The sequence below is a fragment of the Micropterus dolomieu genome, linkage group LG21 (genome assembly GCF_021292245.1).
Source record: "Micropterus dolomieu isolate WLL.071019.BEF.003 ecotype Adirondacks linkage group LG21, ASM2129224v1, whole genome shotgun sequence".
In the NCBI taxonomy this organism is placed as follows: Eukaryota; Metazoa; Chordata; class Actinopteri; order Centrarchiformes; family Centrarchidae; genus Micropterus; species Micropterus dolomieu.
In genome coordinates this window covers 20671154-20695317 of record NC_060170.1, presented here as the reverse complement: position 1 = coordinate 20695317, position 24164 = coordinate 20671154, and the positions used below count along the sequence as shown (strand labels likewise).

General features: G+C 40.8%; 3 protein-coding genes across 8 annotated transcripts in view; all 3 read left to right on the top strand.

Annotated features, from left to right (window-relative positions):
* The window catches only part of lg21h9orf64 (linkage group 21 C9orf64 homolog), a 7945-nt gene extending 3589 nt beyond the window's left edge, over positions 1 to 4356 (top strand). The window contains exons 1-5 of one of the 2 annotated variants that reach the window (XM_046035825.1): positions 540 to 719; positions 1872 to 1984; positions 2745 to 2888; positions 3401 to 3596; positions 3707 to 4356. In XM_046035825.1, coding sequence (XP_045891781.1) covers positions 602 to 719; positions 1872 to 1984; positions 2745 to 2888; positions 3401 to 3596; positions 3707 to 3936 — 801 coding nt within the window. In that variant the 5' untranslated portion in view covers positions 540 to 601 and the 3' untranslated portion in view covers positions 3937 to 4356. Of the gene's footprint in view, positions 1 to 539; positions 720 to 1871; positions 1985 to 2744; positions 2889 to 3400; positions 3597 to 3706 lie in introns of those variants that run through there. The other variant, XM_046035824.1, reaches the window with a different exon arrangement.
* A 990-nt stretch (positions 4357 to 5346) lies between these two features.
* Positions 5347 to 15773, top strand: LOC123960612 (kinesin-like protein KIF27). Of its 2 annotated transcripts, XM_046035459.1 has the most exons (16): positions 5347 to 5487; positions 5759 to 5981; positions 6308 to 6508; positions 6989 to 7995; positions 8421 to 8564; positions 8743 to 8919; positions 9116 to 9306; positions 10327 to 10448; positions 10591 to 10728; positions 11089 to 11303; positions 11831 to 11893; positions 12076 to 12246; positions 12375 to 12566; positions 12678 to 12905; positions 13678 to 13876; positions 14123 to 15773. In XM_046035459.1, exons 2-16 carry the CDS (start codon positions 5795 to 5797, stop codon positions 14734 to 14736), a joined length of 3849 nt encoding a protein of 1282 aa, XP_045891415.1. In that variant the 5' UTR covers positions 5347 to 5487; positions 5759 to 5794; the 3' UTR covers positions 14737 to 15773. The 2 variants fall into 2 exon arrangements, with proteins under 2 accessions (XP_045891415.1, XP_045891414.1); XM_046035458.1 differs by having other exon boundaries at positions 5366 to 5981.
* A 1482-nt stretch (positions 15774 to 17255) lies between these two features.
* The window catches only part of gkap1 (G kinase anchoring protein 1), a 12379-nt gene continuing 5470 nt past the window's right edge, over positions 17256 to 24164 (top strand). For 3 of the 4 annotated variants that reach the window (XM_046035844.1, XM_046035843.1, XM_046035841.1), the window contains exons 1-7: positions 17256 to 17379; positions 17825 to 18087; positions 18919 to 19077; positions 20327 to 20404; positions 21732 to 21870; positions 21993 to 22021; positions 22224 to 22385. In XM_046035844.1, coding sequence (XP_045891800.1) covers positions 17839 to 18087; positions 18919 to 19077; positions 20327 to 20404; positions 21732 to 21870; positions 21993 to 22021; positions 22224 to 22385 — 816 coding nt within the window. In that variant the 5' untranslated portion in view covers positions 17256 to 17379; positions 17825 to 17838. Of the gene's footprint in view, positions 17468 to 17824; positions 18088 to 18918; positions 19078 to 20326; positions 20405 to 21731; positions 21871 to 21992; positions 22022 to 22223; positions 22386 to 24164 lie in introns of all 4 variants that reach the window. The other variant, XM_046035842.1, reaches the window with a different exon arrangement.

The following is a 24164-nucleotide window of genomic DNA, read 5'->3' as shown; positions in this document are numbered from 1 at the left end:
AAGCATACATGAGTAGTTAATCACATGGTACAATGTTGTTCAGTGGCAACACCAATACTGCATTGAAGGAGGCACCACAGAAAATCCAGTCAATTCACCCACAATTCATATCGTCAACTCTGCTAATAACGAGGGAAAACTTGAAATATCAGATGGATTGAGACGTGATGTTGTAGTGTGCATTTCTAGATGCTTCAAATAATCAATCATTACATAGTCATGCATTGCTTATGATAGTTAACTTGACACTTATATTTAGCGGTACTTAATATACTATTTAGGTGATACTGTATACATTTTCAGAAGCTGTTAATAGAGCCTGATAATTAAACTGAACTGCCATTTCATCAGTGGTGGAATGTAACCAAGTACATGTACTCACGTGCTGTACTTAAGTACAAATTTGAGGTACTATTACTTTTATTTGAGTATTCTTCATAAGGGGTGCTTTTAAAAGGTACAAGGTTTATAGTTATGTAAATGTGTTTGTCATTTTACAACAAGCTTTTTTAAAAATTATTATTAAGTTTATTTAAATAGATATGATAAGTTTTGTTTTTCAACATTGCAGGCCTTGAATTGGGTATTTGTGGTAGACACAATGAACTTCTCCTTTTGGCCAGAGAAAGAAACACAACAGTGCGAGGTGACTTATAAAGGGACCACCTACACAGGATACATGACCCTGTGTGCTGCCATCACCAGGGCCATGGAGGAAGGTGAGAGCACGTATTGAGTTTAGTCTTTTGCTGGGTTAAAGGGGCTGTTACAATTAGGTTAAAGTAAATTTAATAGTACATTGAGGTGATGCTTCATAGCTGTTACTCAAATTCGGTGGGCAACATTTTTTCCAGGTTTCATCAAACTTGCACAGAAAATAAAACAGATACAACTAAAGAAAATATGTGTGATAGAAATGTCAGAATTATGAAGCAAAGGCAAGGCAGTGTTACATGACATATTTGCCTTTATTGAAAATTGATATATCCTTTTTTTTTTAGTAGCTTCATCTCTGGAGAAAAAGATGTACATTCAAGCCCATTTGATGTCTCTTTTTGTTCCTCTTTTCTTTGTGCTTTTGTTGTGCCCTCCTATTACTAATTATTGTGTATGTGCCCTTTACTTGAACTTCGTCTGCTGGGAAATTGCCTGTAGCTCTGCATGCTCCTGTGCATCATTCATAATTAGCGTGAATGACTCCGGATATGAATCAATTATGTCTCAAATGGAATAGTGCTCTCAATGTGTGGTCGCTGTGGCCTTTATAATTACAAGAGATTCTCTCCAAAAAGCTCCGTTAGCTTTGCTTCAGAGTGTGAAACCAAAGGGTCGACAGCGTGAGATCAGAACAAATTATGGAGCTTGAGCCGCTTGGGAGAAATGGCTACCGTGGAGTTATGTTCCTGTTATTGTAGCATGCTATAACTTCATAACTTAGTTGCCTTAAGTGTCCTATTTCTCTCCAGTAGTTCTGTCTAAATATAAATCCGTCTTTGAGGTACTTGTACTTTACCTCAGTATTTCCATTTTATGCAACTGTATACTTGTACTCCACTACATTTCAGAGTGAAATACTGTACTTTTTTAATCCACTTCATTTATCTGACAGCTATAAGTCACTTTGGTGGTTTAAGATTTTGCACTAAAAAACACATGATACACTTATATTATATGATGCAGTACTATAATCTACACAGTATTGTATATAAAAATGGCTCCACATTGATGATCTACAACATTAAAATAAAACTATAAACAAGAATAGCTTTGAATTCAGGACTTAAACTTGTAATTGATATTTTTTTAAATCGGACATATATTTTTCTATGTTAAGTAAAGGATCTGAATACGCCTTCCACCTTTGTCCTCAGGTATACCCATCACTGATCCAAAGCACTTCTCTCAGATGAGTTTGGAGGAGTTGGAACATGTCCTTCGATCAGACAATGCAACGCCCATGCCCATGCTCAAGGAGCGCCACCAGGTCCTAACATCCTCATGTTAACGTCCCATAATGATGATAATAGGGATCTAACAACCGTTAAAATCCTCAAGTTGCGTCAATTATTTGACACTGGTATCACAATTTATGTAGCCCTGTGTGTGTGTTTTACTTTGTTTTAAAAATTTACAAAAGTGTACTAAAAGCATACCACTTGATACTTCTTAATGAAAAGCTACAACCTTACATTGTACATAAAGTGTCGTAGATTATATTGTTCTGTGTCCTGCCATTGTTATAACTATGTGGCATCTGTGTAAAAGTCAGACATGTTACTCAAAGCAAGTCAAAATATTACATGAACCCACCCTACATACCATGTTCCTTGACAGATTTGATCATTTTGTTACATAGTTTTTACCACATCCCTGCATTTACTTTTATGTTAACTAAGGAAAACAGATTTTAGAGCTCATATAAATATTATGTCTGCCAGTGTTGCGTTATTAGTTGAACTGCATCAGAATTAGCTTTTTTGCCAAGTGTGCCAAGTCACTTGATGCTGAACAATAAACAACAGGTAGAAAAGTATAAGAAAGATAGATATAGAGCAAGTAATCATCAAGATAAAATATAAAAATTGACAATAAGATAAAAGAATAATAAAGGATATGTATAAAAGATAAAACAATAAAGGAAATGTGCAATATTGTTATGATATGTGGAAATTGCATGTATGCAGCTCCTAACTCATTATAAAAGTCAAATTTGAACACATCACCTACTGAGTCTTTCTAACAAGGTGCTGACTGAAGGCGGCCGCGTGCTGCTGGAACACGGTGGAAGCCTCCGGAGTTTCATCAGCCAAGCTGGGAATGACGCCCGGAAGATGGTGGAACTCATTGTGAAGAAGATCCCTTCCTACAGGGACGAAGCTACATATGAGGTTAGAGTTAGAGAGGGATTAGTCTCAAACTCTGGAATATTTTATGTTTCAAATTTTGTGGATAAAAGTTCAAGTTTGCCAGAGAAGCATGCCTGAAATTTGATATTTTTACTACTTGCCAAGTTCAATGTTTGATTATTATCATAATTTCTGGTTTTACAAAGGCGAAAGCCATTGCTTGTACAGTGAATGTTCTGTACAATTGTGTAGATACTTTGAATTCATAGTCTTGCAAAAACATACAGAACGTATAAATCATCTTGCAAGCTTATAGGAAGTGAATGTGATCTGAGATTAACTGTATTAACATAAATTGTGATGTGAGAGTTCCATCTTCTGGCCAAAGACAGTGTGGCAAGGTTTCTAATGCTCTTCATATTATAAAGTCTGTGAAGGAGCATAACATACTCTTTGCACATGCGTTGTTGCCATTATATATTATCTTTGTCTAAGAACATCTGTCTTTTAATAAACAGCAATGGCTTATGAAGCTGCTCCTCTGTTTGTTTCAGGGGAAGAGAATCTCGTTCTACAAGCGAGCCCAGATCCTGGTGGCAGATTTTTGGGGTGTCATGGAGGCCAGAGGAGAGGGAGACATGATTAACATGGAGTGGCTCACCATGTTCGCAGACTACAGGGTCCCTCAGGTTCTCGTCTACTTTGGAGCACTACGATACTCTGAGGCACTGATGCAGGCACTGAAGAGCGGTGAGACAGGAGTGTGTGTGCATGTGTTTCTCTGGTCATAAAGGAATGAATCATTTAAAAATTGTAAGCTACAATCGCTATGTTATGCGTTTGTCTGCCATTTCTCTCAGGCGAGCTGCTGAGTTCAGGGGACAGGAGGGAGGTTGAGATCCGAGGTTGTTCGATTTGGTCTGTGGAGCTGATCAAAGACTGTCTTTGCAAGCTGATGCAGGAGAGAGACGGACAGACCTGCAGCATCAACTCCGCAATCATCGACTTCTACCTGTGGCCTTATGCCAAGCAGCACCATAAAGAGATGGCCCACATTCCCATACATCACACACGCTGTATTTACTACTGACGAATGCTGGCAGCATTACATAGAGTAGGCTACACTTCCCAGTGTTCCGCCTTGGCATCGGTGCCTCTCCCTGGGATAAAGCCAAGCACATCTCTGTGCCAGATATACGTTCTAATGGGCTTCTCACTAGCTGTAATGGAAACATGTGTCAAGCTTTAATGTAGCTTTTTTGTCCAAGTGGGTATAGCACTGTTGTCCATTCGCAGTCAATTAAAGTGTTTACTGTGAATGTGGAACATTTTTAACAAACATCTCGCAGGAGAGAGAAAGTGATCATATACTGTGTGTGTGTGTGTGTGTGTGTGTGTGTGTGTGTGTGTGTGTGTGTGTGTGTGTGTGTGTGAACATACAATGATGGACATATCGACATATCTGGACTTGTGAACTGACACTCAGTGAAAATAAAATATTTTGATTAGATGTACTTTTTTTTTTTTTTTTAAAGGAATGTTGCAATAGATCGATTTCTTATCTTTCACATCTCACAGGACAGTTCCCTAAAGAGGTCTTCTATTTTTTGAAGAGACTAAGTGTAGTATGGTGCACATTTTAATAATGAATACAGGTGTTTTAAGTTATGGGAAAATGACTGTTATAATTGTGCGAGCTAAAAGTAGCTTGGATGTATGTCTACTTTATTTTAAATGGATGAGATATCTATTTTTCTACAATTGTTCATTTTAAGTTTTAAAAAATATATATAGCTGAATTTTGTGGCCGCATCTAGCGTCAGAAATACAGTAAGTACAGATAAATAGTGAAAAGGAAAAAAATAATGAGATAAAATAAAAAATAGAAATGAATAAAAATAGAAGCTCAAAATGCAGGCAACTAATTTTGCGGACAGTGGTGTGGTTTATAGCAGCGAAGTCAGCAAAGTGTAGTATATAAAGGAGTAACTAGGCCTATATGTAACTATACCATGTACACCAGAATAGTACTGTAAAGTACTGTAAATAATGTGATTAAGTAATTGTACTTTGTGTCGTATATTATGTATGTATATATATATATATTAGATAGATATGAATTATCTTAATAATCTTATTTTGTCATAGATTTCATGTCAACAGAATTTTATTGGACAATAAGACAAGAAATGATAATAATGATTAGATATCTGTCTCTGAGATGATTTTCACCCTCAGGGAAATACCAGATACTGGGTGCTCTGCCCTTCCCTTTCAGTGGTAGAAGGACAGAGGTAGGACCTACAGGTTATCTGTCCTAAGGTATTTAAATAGTTCCTTGTCAGTGAGCTTCATAATAGTGTTTTTATGGACTAATGCTGCTATTCTTGTGACTCATGTATGTTGTTCTACATTGTGTGTGTGTGTGTGTATATATATATATATATACTGCAGTATATGCTCACACGATGGCGCTGTTGCCGTCACGTGCCGCTCGGTCCACCCTCCACGGGGGACTCTTGAACGCCTGTCGTGTTTTTGTCGACTGCTGCGGCTGTTTCCCGGACAACCAAGGAGCGACAACAAATTGGAGATGGGAGCAAGTTAACAACACACCAAGTAACGAAGACGATAGTTAACGGTAAACATACAAAGCCAGTTACCAGACGGTTTGCTTTGGTAAAATGTAGATCATTGGCTCATGTTTATTTCGTATCCAACATGCTTAAGAGCTAAAATAAAAAGTTTCACCACAACTCATCTGTGTGTGAGGTGCTGGAATAAAAGTGAAACGCCATAAAGTTGCGTTACATTAGCGGTAGTAATTCTCTGTACACATGAGTGAGGTGTGTGTCCGGGTGGCGGTCCGTATCCGTCCCCTGCTTCCTAAAGAAGTCCTTCACAACCACCAGGTGTGTGTGCGCGTGGTGCCGGGCTCCGAACAGGTGATGCTCGGCTCAGACCGACTCTTCTCCTTCGACCACGCGTTTGGACCGACTGCCAGCCAGGATGAGGTGTACGAGTCCTGCGTCCGGCCCCTGGTGGAGTCCCTGGTCGACGGCTACAATGCCACCGTCTTCTGTTATGGACAAACTGGGTCAGGGAAGACACACACACTCGGAGGAGGGAACTTGGGTAAGTTGTACAGAGCGCAGGTGGCAGTTTTCATCCCAAAACTGGGGTTAGAAGGATTCAGAGGGTGGCTTAGAAGAGAACAGAGATGAACTGATTAACGTTAGTTAGACTTTTTAGGCAAATGACGGATGGAAGTTGCATTTGTAAATCCAAGAGAGTGGCCATCTCAAGGCCAAAGTAAGCTTTCATAATCTGTAATTTGCAGTTGTACCATCTTACAGATGTATTAGCGGTTTGACCCAAAAGGTCTCTTCTGATGTTTCACTCTGGACTTTGCAAGATGTACTTTATAACTCTGTGTCTCTTCCCTCAAAATCCTTTCTCAGATGATGAGGGAGGAGTTATTGACCATGTGGCCCAGGATGTGTTCTTGTTCCTGGGTGAGAAGATGGGGAACAGCGATGGTGTGGAAGCCACTGTGCGGGTCTCATATATGGAGCTGTATGGGGAGGAACTGAGAGACCTGCTGGAGCTGCACACCATTCACAAGGAGCTTCATATCAGAGAGGATGAGAGGGGAAACACAGGTATTTTTACTGTCAAGCAAATGTGACAAAATATATTTTTACATTTTTCACATACATATTTGCATATGAGGAAATGAGCTTAAAGGCTTTTCCTAAAAACCAAACATGAGACAGTTTGTTACACACGTGGATTTTGTCCTCATATCCACTCTCCAGCCATTTGTTGACACCAATCCTACTCAAGGACAAGCCTACATTCATTGCATCACAAAGTTGTCCATTCATGCTACTAGTGCCCCTTGTGACATCACTAGAGCTGCAGAAGGCGTTATATGCAATCAGTCAAAATCACAGGCTGTGTAGTCCTTCCCATGAGTAGTACTAAACTTAATGTGTAAAATCGGTGGCGTTCCCAGTTAATGAATGAGAGACATTATTTCACAGAGGATGACTGCCCACTGGGGGAAGTAATATTCCAACTGTGTGTAACAGCGTTTCGTTAAAAAAGATGTGTGTTTTTTATTTTTGTTGTGTTTCTAGTGGTGGTGGGAGCCAAAGAGGTGGTTGTCACCTCAGCAGAGGAGCTACTAAGTGTTCTCGAGACGGGCAATGCCCTGCGCCACACTGGCACCACGGGCATGAACGATCATTCCAGTCGCTCTCACGCCATCCTCACCCTTCAGCTTGTCCAGAGTTGCCACAAGAAAAACTCTTCCCTAAAATCCGTCCGCTCTTCCAAACTCTGTCTGGTTGACCTAGCAGGCTCGGAGCGTGTTGGAAAAACTGGCAACACCGGGACACGGCTCAAAGAGTCTGTTCTCATCAACACAGGCCTGCTCGCGCTGGGCAACGTCATCCGTGCCCTCTCTGACCCTGTGCGAAATCGCCGTGGTAACAACTGCAACAGTGCACACATACCCTACCGTGATGCTAAGATCACCCGTCTCCTCCGGGATTCACTGGGAGGCACCGCCCATACGCTGATGGTGGCGTGCGTGAGCCCCTCCCACCACAGTGTAGCTGAGACTCTGAGTGTCATGCAGTTTGCTTCCAAAGCCCGTCACATTCGTAACCGTCCTGGAGCAACGTCTACTCACACAGAGGCTAAAACATGTCCCACAAGTTGGGACCCCGGTGAGGCTCGACTGGGCGAGCTTGAGTATGAAGTACAGACACTGAGAGAGCTACTGAAAGAGAAGGAGAGAGAGGTGGAGATGAAAAGGGAGAGGGCAGCTGGAAGAGGTGAAGAGGGGGACAGCTTCAAACAGCCCAGTCAGATGAGGATATCTGACCCAGATAAGAAGATGAACCAAGAGGTACCATCACAGTACCGCCTTTTGGCACAGGAAGCTGCAGCCCTGCTTGCAAATATCCCAGGCCCCGCTCCAAGTCACTCTTTCACGCAGCGATTGCAGGATTGGCAGGAGAGACTGACAGCTGTCAGTCATTCACGCCAAGATGATGATAAGGGGTGTTCAGAGGGGGATGGAGACCAACCACTCCATGTTACCATATTAAAGCTCAGAGAAGAACTCAACAAATGTAAGGTAATGATAACTAGTGGAAAAAGAATGCCATCCAGTGTTTTTGCAATTATTTGTACCACACGAAGATGTTTTCTGCCTGCAGATGTATTTAATTGAAAATGATATTTTGACATACATGATGCCTTTAACAAATATTGCACCTCCTGCGGGGAGTTCAATACTGCAGTAGGCCATATTGTGATTTCAATACTGTGCATGCTGGGTCACTGGCACACATTAAGCCATCATTGAAGATATTTGTTACATCTGAGTTTTTCCCTTTACTACAAGTCAAAATGTGATGATCTTATCACCTAAGACAATGGACAAGCTATATTGACTTTTACAAAATCAAAAGGAGGGCTGCTGAACTTATCATAAGATATCCACAAGACTAGGTAAAGAAAAAGCTCAGATTACCCTCCCCCTGTCTCTTTGTCTCTCAGGAAGCTCTCACCATAGAGGAACAGCTGTTGGAGCAGAAAGATGCAGAGCTGAGACAGGCCCACAAAGAAGTAGAGAAACTCCTTCAACAGAGCGAAACACACCGTCAGGCCTTCGAGGAAGAAAAGGAACGTACTCGTATACAGGTGAGGACAGGAAGAGTGCAGCTCTAATACAGTAGAAAAGGACACTAACACCTTCAACATTGTAGGTCATCTGCAAAAAAACCCTCAAAACTGTCCAAGAATGACATCTGGGCTGGTTGTTCATTGGTTGTTTAAATCTAAAGTCTGTGTGCACATTTGTGTGTGTGAACGGTTTCAGACTGAACACCTTGTGGACCAGCAGATCCTTATAAGTCGTCTTCGCAGCGACCTCATGACCTTTAGGGGCGCAACCTCAGGAGCAACAGTGGAAGCAGGGGCGTATGAGAACTTAAGCCAGAGACCCCACAGTGTCCCGCTGATCAGACACAGCTGTGTACACGGGCCTCCCAGGAGGGTAGGTAGCTGCACTGTTTTGTTCTGTGTGTGTGTGCGTGTGTATGTAATTGTTTGTGTGTTTATCTGTTGTTCCAGTTGCACTTGACCTTTGCTTGTGACTTTGATTGTCGTAGTACTAAAGCATTTTGCTGCACACACGCACCCTGTTTCTCATGCATAGGCATAATTCTCTCTGAATGCACGTGTGTTTGTAGATTCACTCCAGTCCCCCGGCCTATTCACTGGAGAGGGTGATGGCAGCCTTTAAGATGCGTGGCCACCTCCTGCTGGCAGAGATTGAGGAAAAGGATGAGGTGTACTGTCCGTTCATAAAGCAACAGGCAGAGGCCAAAGACAGAGTTCAAGAGAAGGAGGAGGACATCTTAGAGGGCAAAATGGGATTTAGGTGAGAACCGGTATAATACAAGCCTACTGGTTCTTTCTCTGTCAAGCCACCAGTTATTTACTACACTGAATACAATTTCAGCCTGTGAGTCAGATGAAAAAGTGCTTAACAAAACAGCTTCAAATGATTAATTAATAATAAACTAAATGTAAACTTTTATCAAGATGTGTAATGCAAGGATTGTCTTTTCGCCATTAAAGTGGCATTTTCGTAAGGTGTGGTAACATTTATTCTTTACCCCCTCTCTCTTTGTGTAGCAGTGACCCTCCGTGCACCGATGTGGGGATAGAGACACAGCAGGGGGTCCATCATTGGCAATCCAGTGACACCCTATAATTTTGGTGTCAGGGATGATTGCATTTGATGCAGTCAGCCACATTCCCAACAAAGCACTTGTCACTTTTTGATGCACCCAAGTCATATATCACACAAACCCTGAATGCTGTGCTCAGGGTACACAATGAACTTTTCGCTTTCACCTTTTTTATACATGGTTCCGCCAGTAGAAACATTTAAATGACAGCAAAAATGTCTTAATTGTGGTAATTTTCACAATAATAATAATAATGGTTCCATCTGCAGCCTCTAAATATAGTCCTGCATTTAAGTACAGTGCATTGCACATGGTATATGCAATTTTGTTAATTAATTAAATGTTGTACAACCAGCACCAAGCTGTTGCAAGATGCTGTTTCAAAATAACTACACTAATAGCTGTGCCATTGTGTGCCTCAAAGTGGTCAAACATCCCACAGTCTCCCTATGTATGCAGTGCAAATTCATATGTCCCCGGGAGGGGTGGGGGTATTCTGGATACGTGGCAGGGGGCACAATGCTTTTAAAGAGGATGGGAGGTTCCGCTCTTCAAATACAACCCTGTTTCCGACTGTACCACAGAAATAGAAAAAGTGCTTGACCCTAAGTAGTTTCATCAATAATCTTTCCGAAAAAGCAGTTTTTCGTAAAGCAGTGAGTTAATCTGAAATAATCCGATAATGAAATATTGTGTCATTACTGCAGGCGTTCTTTAAACCGAACATGGACCAGCCGGCAGAAGAAATCAGCTCTGAAAGAGAAAAAGTCTGGACTAGACCAAGCATCTAATGGAAATTCAGTAGTACAACAGCCTCAGCAAGCCACAGGTATATGTTTACGTCAGTTTGACCTTTTGCCGCCTTTTGTTTTTCTGTCTTTCTTTTGTATTGATAGGGGCATGCTTTCCTTTAGTTATTATGTCCAACAGGTTATTTCTTTCTCATATTGTCAGTTGCTATTCCTTCTCAGGGACAAAGGACACCCACGCAAAACAAAGCCAAATGCGGAAGGCGAGACTCAGAACCAGTGTTACTCAGAGAAGGATCCGAGATCTGTCAGTCAACATGCGCATGAAAGAGGAGCTCATCAAAGAGCTTGACAAAACTGGTATGTTTATATAATTACAAACTGTGAACTCATGTATTCCCATGTCTGTTGGATTGTAGTTTGAATCAACCTGTTACACTGAGTCAAGAACAATAGAAATCCTTGGCTGATTTGTTTGTGTATCAGAGCAAGTGTGAGGAATTTTGTGTCAGCCAAAGTCGGTCAAAAACATTCTTGAGTACTGATAAGAATTTCCTGCAGCTTCCCGAGATTTCTGCTGAATGAACTTATTAATTCAAGGACAGCTCCAGGCAACACCAGCGAATCATAACATAATAGTTTCAAACCTTGGACTGTATGTAGATGTGTTGTACTTTTGAGCAGAATTTGCATCTCTAAATGTGTGTTTTTGTCTGACAGTCAGGGAGACCCAAGCAGCAGACAGACATGGCAGACACAGTGGCGAAAGTAGAGAAGCCGACATGTTGGCAAGACTTTCCATGCAGAGCCAGCAGGTCAAAGCAGAGGTGTACCGCAGCCTGCAGCACATGAGACTGCAGAGAGCACAGCTTCAGACCAGCCTCAGGCAGCAGAGAGAGACCAGTGACAACAACCAAGAACTTGACCAAAACGGGGTTAGTTGTACAAACAAAAAAAGAAAGATAAATATTCGCATGGAACACGTTATCTAGACAGTCCAATAGGAACAGAGTACTTCAGTTTAGTCTCGTGTAGACCTCCATGTTGGCTCTGTTGATCCAAAACGTATTTAGTTGATGGAGCAAAATGAGCAAATTCCCAACACAGTTGTATTTATGATCACTTTGATTGATATTGGACTCTGAGCCAGTTAAGATAGGAATCTTTGTGGAGAAGCAATAGTCTATCCACACCATGTAAAACAACTTTTGTTAGTGGTCTTCTACATCTACCTTTTTGGTTTAAATAAAAATCTGATTTTATTATTTTAAGATCAGTTTGACTAAACTATTACCACCCTGATCTAGGTCCAAATGAAACCTTGGTGGAAGGCACCTTGAGTATGCATAGCATCCACACATCTCAGTTGAGTTAGACTTATGGGAAAAATACAGCTGACAATCAGCATGGGTAAATCATAAATGAATCCTTTTGAGTAAATGAGTTTTTTTTTTTTTTATAGGAGCAAGTCGCGGGAGATTTGATTGCGTACAAAAGCAATAACCAGGAAGAGTCAAAGGAAAAGGTAAAGCGTTGTTAAACAAATGTGTTTTGCTTTTTCTCCCCACAAAAGACAGAGTTTCTTTTGTTTGCAACCTCTCCTTCCCCGTTACCATTAATTTTTCTGTTCTCCCTCCTTCTTAACCCCTTCCCGCTCTTTGTCTTGCTCCTTTTTTCACTCCTGGGTCCTCCTTGTTCTTGCTGTAGATGCGTGAGAGTAGCTGGCTGGAGGAGGAGGAGGAGTGGGTGCTACAGAAGAGAGCAGAGCTGCAGGAGGTGGAGGAGGAGCTGAGGAGGAGAGAGGAGGTGATCGTGCACAGGGAGGCCTGTCTGCAACAGAAAAACAAACTGGAGATTAAGATGCTACGCTCCAGTCAGGTCAGCTTGTGTATATGTGAAGTTTTAATTGTGATTTACAAATGATTGCTATCAATGACACACATGGATTAGAGCAACATGAATTATTGAAGCTGGAATCTGGAAGTTTTTTATCTATGACTTTCCAGGCTCTAAGTCAGGACCTCCTGCATGTGTCGATGCAGTTGGAGTCTTTGGAGGAGCAGCTGCAGAGCAGCAGCAGTGTGAGGCAGACTGGAGGAATCACCATAGAGGAATTGGAGAAAGAGAGAGTCATGCTTAAAAAGAGGAGAGACACTCTGGATGCCCAGCTGAAGGACAACAGAGTGCTCACTGTGGAGGTCAGAAAAAGAGGGAACTTTGTATGTGTGTATGAGATACAGGATGTGTGTTTATCGCTCATCAGCATGCATCTATCTTCTTTTGTGCACTTTGTGTATGTCATCATGTAGGAGGAGCATTCCCTGCTGCAGCTGGAGGAAGCTATTGAAGCCCTGGATGCAGCTCTGGAGTTTAAAAACCGCTCCATCCAGGACAAACAGAAGAAGCTGATAATCACAGACTGCTCTTCACATCGGTCACAAAGCACTGAACCCGCCCAACTCTGTGATGTCATCAGGAAGCTGAAGGAGCTCACAACACCTGAGGCTTCGGAGCTGCTCGTCAAATATTTCAACAAGGTAAGCTAAAATACACACGTGTGGATATACGCAACATTCAGCTGTACATAAAAAGCACAAATTCTAGCTTCTTTCCAAGTACCTGAATGCTATCTGTCTGTTTTTCCTAGTGGATTCTAACACAGTCAGACAGAAACTGAACACTGACATATTCTCTTTCTGTTGCAGCTAGAGATGTTTCTCCTTTTCTCTTCCTCCATTATTTACCTCTCTCTCTCTCTCTCTCTCTGTGTGTGTGTGTGCTTCTGTGAATCAGAAATGCAGCTGCACTATTTCTGTAATGCTAATTAAATTACAGTCCCTTCCAAAAGTATTGGAACGGTAAGGCAAATTCTGTTGTTTTTGTTGTTCACTGAAGACATTTGGGTTTAAGATCAAAAGATGAGTATGAGACAAGAGTTCAGAATTTCAGTTCGAAATTTCATTTCATGGTATTCTCATCTAGATGTGTTAAACATCTGAAATTCTGAACTCTTGTCTCATGACATTGGGACTGTATATCTCCTCCGTCGGTCTGCTCCCCTAACGCTCCATACGTGCCCTTTATCCTTTCAGCGGATATGCGTTATTAACATTATAAACCATATCAACTTCTTTTCCAAAGGTTTTTTTGCACCATGTTATTTTATTACACCATGCTTAGCTGCCTCCGACCTGTTTTGCTGCCCTTGTTTTTTCTCTGCAGGTGTGAAAGTAAACAAAGGTACAAGATTCAGCCAGTATGTTTGTAATTATTGTATCATGTTATAATAACATGTATCACTCTCTCCAGGTTGTTTGTCTTCGTGAGCGGGAGCGCCACTTGCGTTTGCGTTGTGAAGAGCTGGAGCTTCATGCTGGAGAGCAAGAGGCGGTGGTGAGAGAGTTTGAGGTCGCCATGCAGCGCCTGGCCCTGGATGCAGACCGCAGGCTCACCCAGCAGCACCGAGATCACCAGAGCAACATCCAGCTACTGCTGCAGAAACTTAAAGGTGAGGACATTAGATCAACCTTGACAGAACCATTTATATGTGAAATATTTGGTTGTGTCACTCTCCATAATATTTGTACAGAATTTTTTTCATGAATATTGCAGTTTCATTTCCTTCTGTCTCACCGTGTGTGTGTGTGTGTGTGTGTGTGTGTGTGTGTGTGTGTGTGTGTGTGTGTGTGTGTGTGTGTGTGTGTGTGTGTGTGTGTGTGTGTGTGTGTGTGTGTGTGTGTGTGTGTGTGTTTAGAGGGTGGTTCTGGAAAGGCACAGCAGGCTATCCAAGACAGACTGCAGCATCTAGAGAAAGAGTTGTTTTTCTACAAAAGCTCCAGCCGACAGCTTAAAAAAAAACTCAAAGAGCTTCTTGGTGACACCCTAAACCCTGTCAATCAATCTTCACACTTGCAGGAGCACAGACAAACACACAATACGCACACACATGCAAGTGCAAGCGAACCCCAGACGCGCACTGAAGAGGTACAGACGAGGACACATATTCCAATAACATACACAAAGATACACACTGAACAAATAGATAAAAAGACACACAGCGATTCACATGTGAAGAGACACGCACACCAGACCCCCTGTCTCTCCTCATCGTCTGACCTCCAAACACGCAAAAAGACAAAAATGCCCCAATACAACCAGATACACACACAACCCAAGGGGGGTAGTGAAAGAGGGGCTAGTCAATCTGGGGAAAGTTTAGAGATGACATCAGTCCGTTTGTGTCGTAGAGAGCTGAGACAAATCTCTCCAGCTGACCTGCAGGTCTGTGGTTCTGCCACAAGGAGGCGCCAGTCTGTTGTGGACACAAGCACAGAGTCAATATTAGAGGACTCCATAGAAGTGCCCTGAAACACTGACAGATGAAGATGCATCATTTGCAGATCTATTCAGTGGCTTTACGTACATCATAGTACCTGACTTGGCAGCAGGGGTGCGTACAGCAGATTCCAGTTAGGGGCTAAAAATGTGTGTCGTGAATAGCCGATGGAAAAAAACTCATCTTAAGTATCTTGTGAAAATGTTCATGTATTGAGAGAAAACACTTAATTTAAGGACATTGAGGTCAGTGAGAAGTTCTCACAGGCTCATTAAATTACTTCACTAACCAAAGTATTGGCCACTATTTAATGCATGTCCATATTCAGAATACACTAAAGAATGAGACGAATGTGTGTTAAGTTGAAAAGTGTTTGCTCAGTTTTTAGGAAATATGTCCTTTTGTTAAACATGCCCATACTACTGTCAGTAAATTACATGTACAAAGAGAAATTTGCGATTATTGAGTTTTGTCTCAGTTCTTGCCACGCCCAAATACAACACTGCACATACACATGTTTTGGTCCCCTCAATGATTTGGGGATTTTGAGTTTCAAGCTGTTGTCCTAGATAAATATATATTATATTGTCCTAAATCTTTTTCACATAACTGCATTGAATAAATAAATTATATCCTGGAGTTGTTTTGAGAAAGGGGTATTTATCATAATACAGTAGCTCACTTTAAGGTTATTACCATCTGCAACCACTGCATTGATTCTCCCCCTTTCACAAATACTATTAGTTTAAACAATATAATAAGTTGGGGGAAAACATGTTCATCAACCTGTTGTTAAATGTAATCAAATAGTGTCTCGTGAAGAGAAGTGCTTTGTCTTTCGCCTTTGCACTGTTTAGCACTTAAAATGGCCAGTAGATCAAGTGTTCTGCACTATAACAGTAATATAAAGCTTGGTCGTGTATTTTATGCATTTTTTTATTTTTTGTTACAAATGATTTGTATCTGCGTGCACTATGTAATGTGAGTTATATATTGATTTGTTGTGTAAATTATTTTTACATGGGTGACTCTTATTACAGATCCTTATTATTAAATGAACTAATATGTATATCTCGCTGTTTTGCCTTTATTGTATGGGCTCATTCCAATAGATTAACCCCTGGAGCCATGGTTTGGGCATAAGCCGAAAGTGTGCATCCCAATGTACGACATGGTGTAAATAGTGTGAACAATGTGACAAATTGCTTAAAACTACCATACTTATCATACTTTTATTTTAAAAATGGGGAAAGACTGTTACACATTTGATGGTGAATTTCTGTCACTAACTAAATTAGAAACATAATTTAACCTTTACAAGTCAGTTTTCTTGTGTTAATTTGATTGAACATAACCATTTATAAATATGTAATACATAAATTCAATAATCTATTATTTAATATGTTGTCTACCTGACAGAGCCACAAAATCAGCTCTTACTTGAGGCCTAGCTTTCCGAGAGCTTTCAGCTCTGTGCTTTATTGGCATGAACGTTTCATTTAAACAATGTTGCCAAAGCAGTTTGCAACAAAATCAAAAAAGTTTACAGTTGAATATGACATAACCAGATTAATCAAATCAAGACCATTCAGTTTAGCAGTTATAAATTTAAATTATTCATTGAATTATTCATTAATCATAGTGTGATGGTGAATTACTTTCACCATCACACAGTCTTCCTCAGAGGATGGAGTTTAGTCAGCTGTCATGGTGATAAGACAGTTGTAATGACAGATATGACTTCATGAGAGGTGACATGACAAGTGACATATCACAACTGAGGGATAAAAGAAATTAATTTTACAATCTTACACAAAATCAATCCTGTAAATTCTTTAATATCCAGATATGTGGATGTTGATAGCTCCTGCTCCTTTTGTGCACTGATGAAACATTTATCCATCTTTTCTTTCAGTGTGATTCTACAAAGACATTTTGGTCTGATTTAAATTGTTTCATTTTCTAGCCCCCCATGTTCACTTATAACGTTTTTCTCAAGAAAGTACTTTGGTACCTTTACAGGGAAAATGTTTCTCACATACACAGAAACTCATAACCCTCAACCTTCAGTTCCTGTTTTTTTAAGTTGAATTTAAGTCACTTCTCAAATCCCTTAAGAAAAGCCACAGATTTATAGACTGTTAGAAAAATGTATTTGATGCACTTCCTTGACACGATATCGGTTACTTTATCCTCTGTATATTGTCATTGTACAATAAATTTACCCCTTTAGTATCGTGCATTTGTTTACTTATCTGTATGTATTTATCACTTTTTCTACAGTTGTTTGATATCTGATAAGGATTAGAAAAAAGTTTATGTATGTTTGTTTATGTAGGTCCTTTTGTGTGTGTATATATCTGGCTATTAATGTAATTTATGATAAATGAAGTTGAAGAGGAAAAAAAATCACAGCTGAGCAAACTATTAGAGGACAATTAATGATTTGCTTTAAAATCAGATTCTGGCAGAAAACAGTGTATAGACGCCACACAATATACAACGTACACATTACAGATTGGATAACTACATTAATAATACATTTCTGAGGTGATAGCAGGGTGCAGTCTCCAATCGGAATCCCAGCCTTTACTCTTTTTGGCCCCACTGGGCAGCTGTACTCAGGCAGTTGCTGATAGCAAACCAACGGTAACAGACGGTACTCTCACGAACAGGTAAAAAAAGTCTTCTTTAGATACTTTTCTTGTGAGTACATACTCTTCAAAAACCAGTCAGCGACTGTAATAAACAGAAAAGGTCAACGTAAGTCCGTTAATGTGTTTTTGACTGTAACGCATCACTACTTTTGCACTTGTTTAGAAGCTAACAAAATCGGCTAACACAGTTGTGCGTTGTAGAGCTAACGTTAGCTAACAACTTGCTGCTATGTAATGCTAGCTGCGTCTGGCACCAGATGCTAGCTACTATGCATGTAACATCATGACTGCCTATTCTGGATAGACATACTAACTGTATATTCTGTTGGTAAAACTATGTAGGCCAAGATAAGGTGATATTTGTATTTGAAAAGAACCTGCGACAAAAAGCTAACGTTAAGTTGTTGTTTTCAAGTTATCCTAACTGTATTGTTCTTTATCTCCTTTTTTTGTCATCGGTTAGTTTTTCTTTTCGCTATGGCATCGTCTGCAATGATCACTGTACCCACCACCGCCTCCCGCTTCGCCCTGCTCCAGATAGACTCGGATTCGGATTCGGACGCCTCCGATGCGGGGAAGACCATCACCAAAGGTGGACGGGACTCCTCCGGGAAGCCCCGACAAGGAAAGGCAGGAGCAGCTGGGGGGAAAGCTGCTCATTGCAACGACAAGAAGAAAGACAAAAAGAAGAAGAAGAAGGAACAGCAGCAGACCGAGGCAAATGAGGTGAGTGAAAGAAGCATCTCACGACTTACGTTTTGTGACAGACATCAATCGTGATTGTGCTCCTCTGTTGTTTCACTTCACCTGAACTGAAACTGCAGAGGGTGGTTTTACAAAGAAACCGATTGTGTTCTTTGTTTTGTTTGGCTCTCAGCTGTTTAGAGCAAGTGTTGGCACTCATTAAAATTAAGCATTGGGGATTTTTATTGCTTGATAAGGCACAAAACCAAATGCCTTTGAAATCGCTTATTTAGCAAAAGCAACACCCAAGATACCCATAATATCTTTGTTAATTAATATCTATGATATTAAACAGAAGAGAAAGCACCTATTTGCATTTGCAAAAGTGTGAAGACAAGTATACATCTTTTGTTAGTCAGAGAATCAAGTGGGGCCATCAGCAAGGACATTTTATTTTATCATATCACATCAAAAATCTAAAATCAATTTGCTTTACATTTAAGTAGTCTGGTAGTCAGTTAAGTTAATAGATGGTTGGTGGACAGAAGAGAGTGAAAACAGGTGTGACAGTCTGTTCAAGAGAACAGAAACAACGTAACAAAAAGTACCTATATCAGAAGTAGATCTGTTCTGGATATGGTTAGTAAAGCACAACATGATCACTTAAGCGGTCTGACTGTATTGTCATCTGTGAGCTAAAGGCCATAAGGCCCTGTATTTTAAGACTCAAAATTGCTGCTGTTCATGCACACTACTGAGGGCTTCTACAGTCTAGCTAAAAATAGAGCATGGTAGTCGTTCATAACAATTGCAATAATGGACATAAAGAGTCGGTGTATGAATTAATCTCATCTCTCTCTCTCTTTCAATCAGTTACGTAATCTGGCCTTCAAGAAGATTCCTCAGAAGTCTTGTGCCCCGCCTCCGTGTATGACACTGTCAGGAATAGCAGGTGAACTTCTCAGTCCTACATCTGGGGACCACAACATGCCTGCAGAGGGGTGGCAGCAGTGGAAGCAGAGGGATGAGCAGGTAATACTAATGATAATAATAAACTTTATATAACACTTTTCAAAACAAAGCTAGAAATTGCTTTAGAAAAAAAAAAAATGGTATACAAACAGGTGGGGGGGGGGGGTAGCGGTCGTCTTATGTGCATGTGTTCACTCGCACAGGCTTTACTTGGTTAAAAATGTGAAATGACATTACAAGTCCCGGTGGATATTTTACAAGCACAGACCAGGTAACGTTAAAGCAACATTGAACACAGGGTGCAAATGTTAGTTTGGGTTGTTTGAGTTGTTTGATAGACTGCGTCATTAACAAGCAAGCGGCTCACCTGCTGCTGTGATAATGGATCACGGGTGGAAAAATACGGTAAAGAGATGACAGTGTAGTCTACTGAAGCCTCCCTACGCTGCTATTTCTTTGGGTGGGTGATTTGCAGGCTAATCAAGCTGATGGAGCCACGAAGAGAAGCTAAAATAGGAATAACGTACTCTCTTTTGTGGTTTTATTGAAGAGGCAGGTTTTTTGCTTTTTGAACATGCATAGAGAAAGTTACAATAGTCCAAACAGGAGTTAATAAAAGCATGTATGACCGTCTCTATATTTCTAGTGTATAGATATGAACTGATCTTATAGATTTTTCCCGAACTGCAGGAAGCAAGACTGGACAATAACCATGCTTGTTCAAGCAGAGGATGTTTTCATAGATGATGAAGCCCAGATGTTGTGAAGCCTAAGCATTAGCGGTGCCGATGATAATTACCTCTGCAGGATTTTTTGGGCCAAACATGATAACAGAGAGATACATTTGAGTTTTATCTGTGTAGGAATGGAAGCTCACATTAACCCTGTGGATGACATGCCGCAGGGGTAACATGTAGAGAAAGAACAAGAGTGGTCCGAGGACAGCCCCCTGAGGTACCCCGCGGGTCAGCTTCACAGAGGGTGGCAGTGAGTGGCCAATGGCTACATTCAAGATCTAATCTAGCACTAGACTGTTAAATTCAGCAGCAGAGGACTGGCTGAGGGGCTGTGTGCAGCAGTATGAGCCAGAAGCTGGGTATTCAAACTTGTCCCCTCTTTTCTGCTCCTGTTACTGAAAACTTGTTGGAGGACATAAATCTTGTGTTACAGGCATTAGAGAACAGATGCATGAAATGTCTCTCCCTGATATAACTGTATTTCCAGCAGCTCATGTCTGACCTTACAGACAGCTCTAACATGTGTCTCACATGGATGTTCTTTCTCATCTGTTTTCCTCCTCCCTCCGTAGATGACCAGTGAGCTATATGAGGCCGACTTGGAAAAGGCTCTGATTCTAAGTAAACTGGAGTTTGAACAAAATAAACAGGTACATTTCTATAATTTTTTGATTATGAAACATGTTCATTTTGAGATGTTGCAGACCCATGTGAAATCACATCAACCTGAAGGATTTAACGCAACATATTTAAATACAAAATAAATTGGCTCTTGGTGGAGTAGTTTTTTTTTCTCCCATTTTATTGTAGCCCTCAGTATGTTTGGCCCGTTTCTCCACCTGTTCTTGTGATTTTCTCTGAAGGTAACAGGATTCAGGAGGTACTTAAGACAATCAACGATTCAGTAAAGGTTGTGCTACAGGAAACATTCATAGGCATTCATAAGCCGATGCCTCAGTATAGGCAAGGTGGCATAAAGCCTGACCAACTAGACAAACTGAAATAAGTAATTTATGTTTAGTTTTTTACTGTGGTGCAGTCAGCTGATTGCTGCAAATACCACCATGGTCACCTGGATTTGGAGGATGATCACCAGACTATGTTTGCAAGCAAAGCTAGATTTTAATGCACTGCTCACCCTAGTACTTCAGAAAAAACTATACCATTGATGGTTTTCTAATCCTGAATGTTATTTAACTCTGACAGAACTGGATTAAAAAGTACTGTGATTAAAGCTTAGTCTTTGAATAGAAGTTTTTATTGGCTTGGTTCTTGGTTCAGTCTCGGGCTCTTTTGGACTCCTGACTTCAGACTTATTTGTGTTCAGTCTTCAGTTTTGACAGTCCTGTCTATATTTACAGTATGTGCATTAGGGCTGGGCAATAATATTGTATTTCATATTGCTTTATCTTTTTACAAATTTCTGTTGTCTAATTAAAGGATCTCAAACAAATTCTAATTAAAAGAAAGCTCTTTGTTTCATGCCACGTGTAACAGTGGAACACAGTTAATTGCATTTAACATTTTAACTATATTTACATAATTCTGTATTTGGTTTTGCATATTTTTTTTTTTGCAGTATTTAAAAAAGGCCTTAAAGTTTTCAATTTCATTTCAAAAAGTTTGCAGATAGCCTGGTCAGCGTAGAAAAATTTGTACACATGAATCAGTTATACAGTATCAGTTTTACTGGGCTGTTAACCATTCATTCGTGTTCCCGTTTATGAAGTTGCAAGTTCTCCTTGTAAAAGTGAAGTGATTATGAATAGGCTGAATCATCACTCTTATAAATTCATCATCTGAAATTTAGCTGGAGGCCATTTTACAGGGAAAGACTTTGTGTGCGATTTAATATAACAGAAAAATTGTGTGTGATGCTCTCTTCTCTATGTGCGCATATTCTGTGCCATTTTTTTGTAAATAGTAATTCTAAGTTAAGAACCTTCACTATAAGTAATATAATCTGCTTTCACTCAGCACAACAACACAAACGCTTCCTCGCCAAAGTCACGAGGAGGAAAAGAGGGCGGTGGGAAAAAGGAAAAAAAGAAGAATCAGCAGGCAAAAGACAAAAAGACAGTTTCACTGCAGGACTTCCAGGCTGAAGGCAGTGCAGGTGAGAGAAACCTAACGATCCGTTTCAAATGCCATTAAATTAGGATCTTGTGTGGCTCCAGTCTATAGCTCAACATGCTCCTAAAAATAATAATTCTTCAATGTACTTTGTCTCTTTTGCAGAACATTTGAGTAGGAAACAAGAAAAAGAGGTGAGCGGAACATCTTTTTATCCCCAATCATAAAGTTGTACTCTTGTCAAATCAATGGAACACATTTGAAAGTCAGTCTCTTATTAATCCCTATCGTATATAATATAGAATGCCTGTAAATTATATGCACAGAGGTTTGGGATTAAATGTCATGTATGGTGTGGCACGTCCCTATTAAAAAACTGACTTTATTGCCATCCAGGACACCAGAGCGGCTAACGTGGCATTGGCAGTCGGGCAGGAGGAGCGTTTTTTCAATAAGCTCGAGGATGACGTCAGTCGGATTGTCCAACAGGAGAAGAGACGTGAGCAGTACTCCAACAGCCAGGGACAAGAAGTCAGCACGTCCACAGAACACGAACCGGTGAGCAGACGGGTAAAACACACCCCTGAACAAACATTCATCCAGCTGTTTGTTAGACTCAGGTATCTACAGTGGTGAACATTTTTACCTGGCCTGTCAGCTATACAGCTTAATATTCTACAGTCAGAGGTGGATTTCCTTTTCACACACTTTTACCACATTTTGATTTATTATTTTTTCTCTCCAGGGTACCCGCAGAGTCTTAAGTATTAAAAAAGTCTTAAATTTCAGATTCCAAAAATAAGGCCTTAAAAGTCTTAAATTTTTACCAAAGTATTGCATTTCGTTTACCAAGGTCTTACATTTTTTCTTGTCCTTTCATAGGACTTAATTAATGCCGTAACGTCATAAATGAATACTTTGTGTGTGTGAGACTTAATAATATACTCCGTTTGGTGTGACTCTGATGGTATACGGCAGTACAGGTAACGTTACTGTTCACGTCAGTGTTCAGCTTTATGCTCTGGACTGTGAAGTGTTCGCGGTGCACGAGCTCTGGCATCCAGCTCTGTGCGAATCAGTCAGTTGTTAGAAAAGAAAAGAAAACGTCTCTGACGTGCTACTAACGTTAGCTCGATGAGTCAGAATGGGCAAGTGTCTGAAATTCAGAAAGCCAGAGATACGAACAAGTTGGCGGACGAGGCTGAGGGCAGTGACGGTGAGGTTAGCACAACAAGCTGATCGGCGTGCGAGAGGGTGTTATGCCGAGTTTTGCCTGCCTGCGGAGAATTCACCTCCAAATAATGCTTTTAAACGCTATAATGTTCTTCATCAATGGTGATAAATGATTCAAAGTATATATTTTATTGAACGTTTAGAGTCTTTAATATTTTAATACACTTAGTAGAAGTACCATTCCTTGACATTCAGTAAATATAGCCTATGTGGTGATAACGCTGTTTGATCAATGAGCACAGCAAAGTGTCTGACAAGGACCTAAAGAGGTGGATGCATAATTCGGCAGATGAAATTTTGTCGAGATTTGCATCCACCTCTTTTCTCAGCATAAATTACTGTTAACACTAAATAACACATCCTAGATCTGAATGAATTAAATAATCTCATTAAATACTCCTTTCTTTACATAGTTGAATGTGCTGACAACAAAATCACACAAAAATTATCAATGGAAATCAAATTTATCAACCCATGGAGGTCTGGATTTGGAGTCACACTCAAAATCAAAGTGGAAAACCACACTACAGGCCGATCCAACTTTGATGTAATGTCCTTAAAACTAGTCAAAATGAGGCTCAGTAGTGTGTGTGGCCTCCACGTGCCTGTATGACCTCCCTACAACGCCTGGGCATGCTCCTGATGAGGTGGTGGATAGTCTCCTGAGGGATCTCGTCCCAGACCTGGACTAAAGCACCCGCACATGGCGTTGGTGGATGGAGTGAGACATGATGTCCCAGATGTGCTCAACTGGATTCAGGTTTGGGGAACGGACGGGCCAGTCCATAGCATCAATGCCTTCCTCTTGCAGGAACTGCTGACACACTCCAGCCACATGAGGTCTAGCATTGTCTTGCATTAGGAGGAACCCAGGGCCAACCGCACCAGCATATGGTCTCACAAGGGGTCTGAGGATCTCATCTCAGTACCTAATGGCAGTCAGGCTACCTCTGGTGAGCACATAGAGGGCTGTGTGGCCCCCCAAAGAAATGCCACCCCACACCATTACTGACCCACCGCCAAACCGGTCATGCTGGAGGATGTTGCAGGCAGCAGAACGTTCTCCACGGCGTCTCCAGACTCTGTCACGTCTGTCACATGTGC

Excerpts from the sequence above, each read along its gene's own strand:
- LOC123960612 (XM_046035458.1), top strand. The coding sequence starts at position 5,684 with ATGAGTGAGGTGTGTGTCCGGGTGGCGGTCCGTATCCGTCCCCTGCTT. Across the intron at positions 6,509-6,988 it reads GGATGAGAGGGGAAACACAG|TGGTGGTGGGAGCCAAAGAG; the intron begins GTATTTTTACTG and ends TTGTGTTTCTAG. Across the intron at positions 10,449-10,590 it reads ACAGCCTCAGCAAGCCACAG|GGACAAAGGACACCCACGCA; the intron begins GTATATGTTTAC and ends ATTCCTTCTCAG.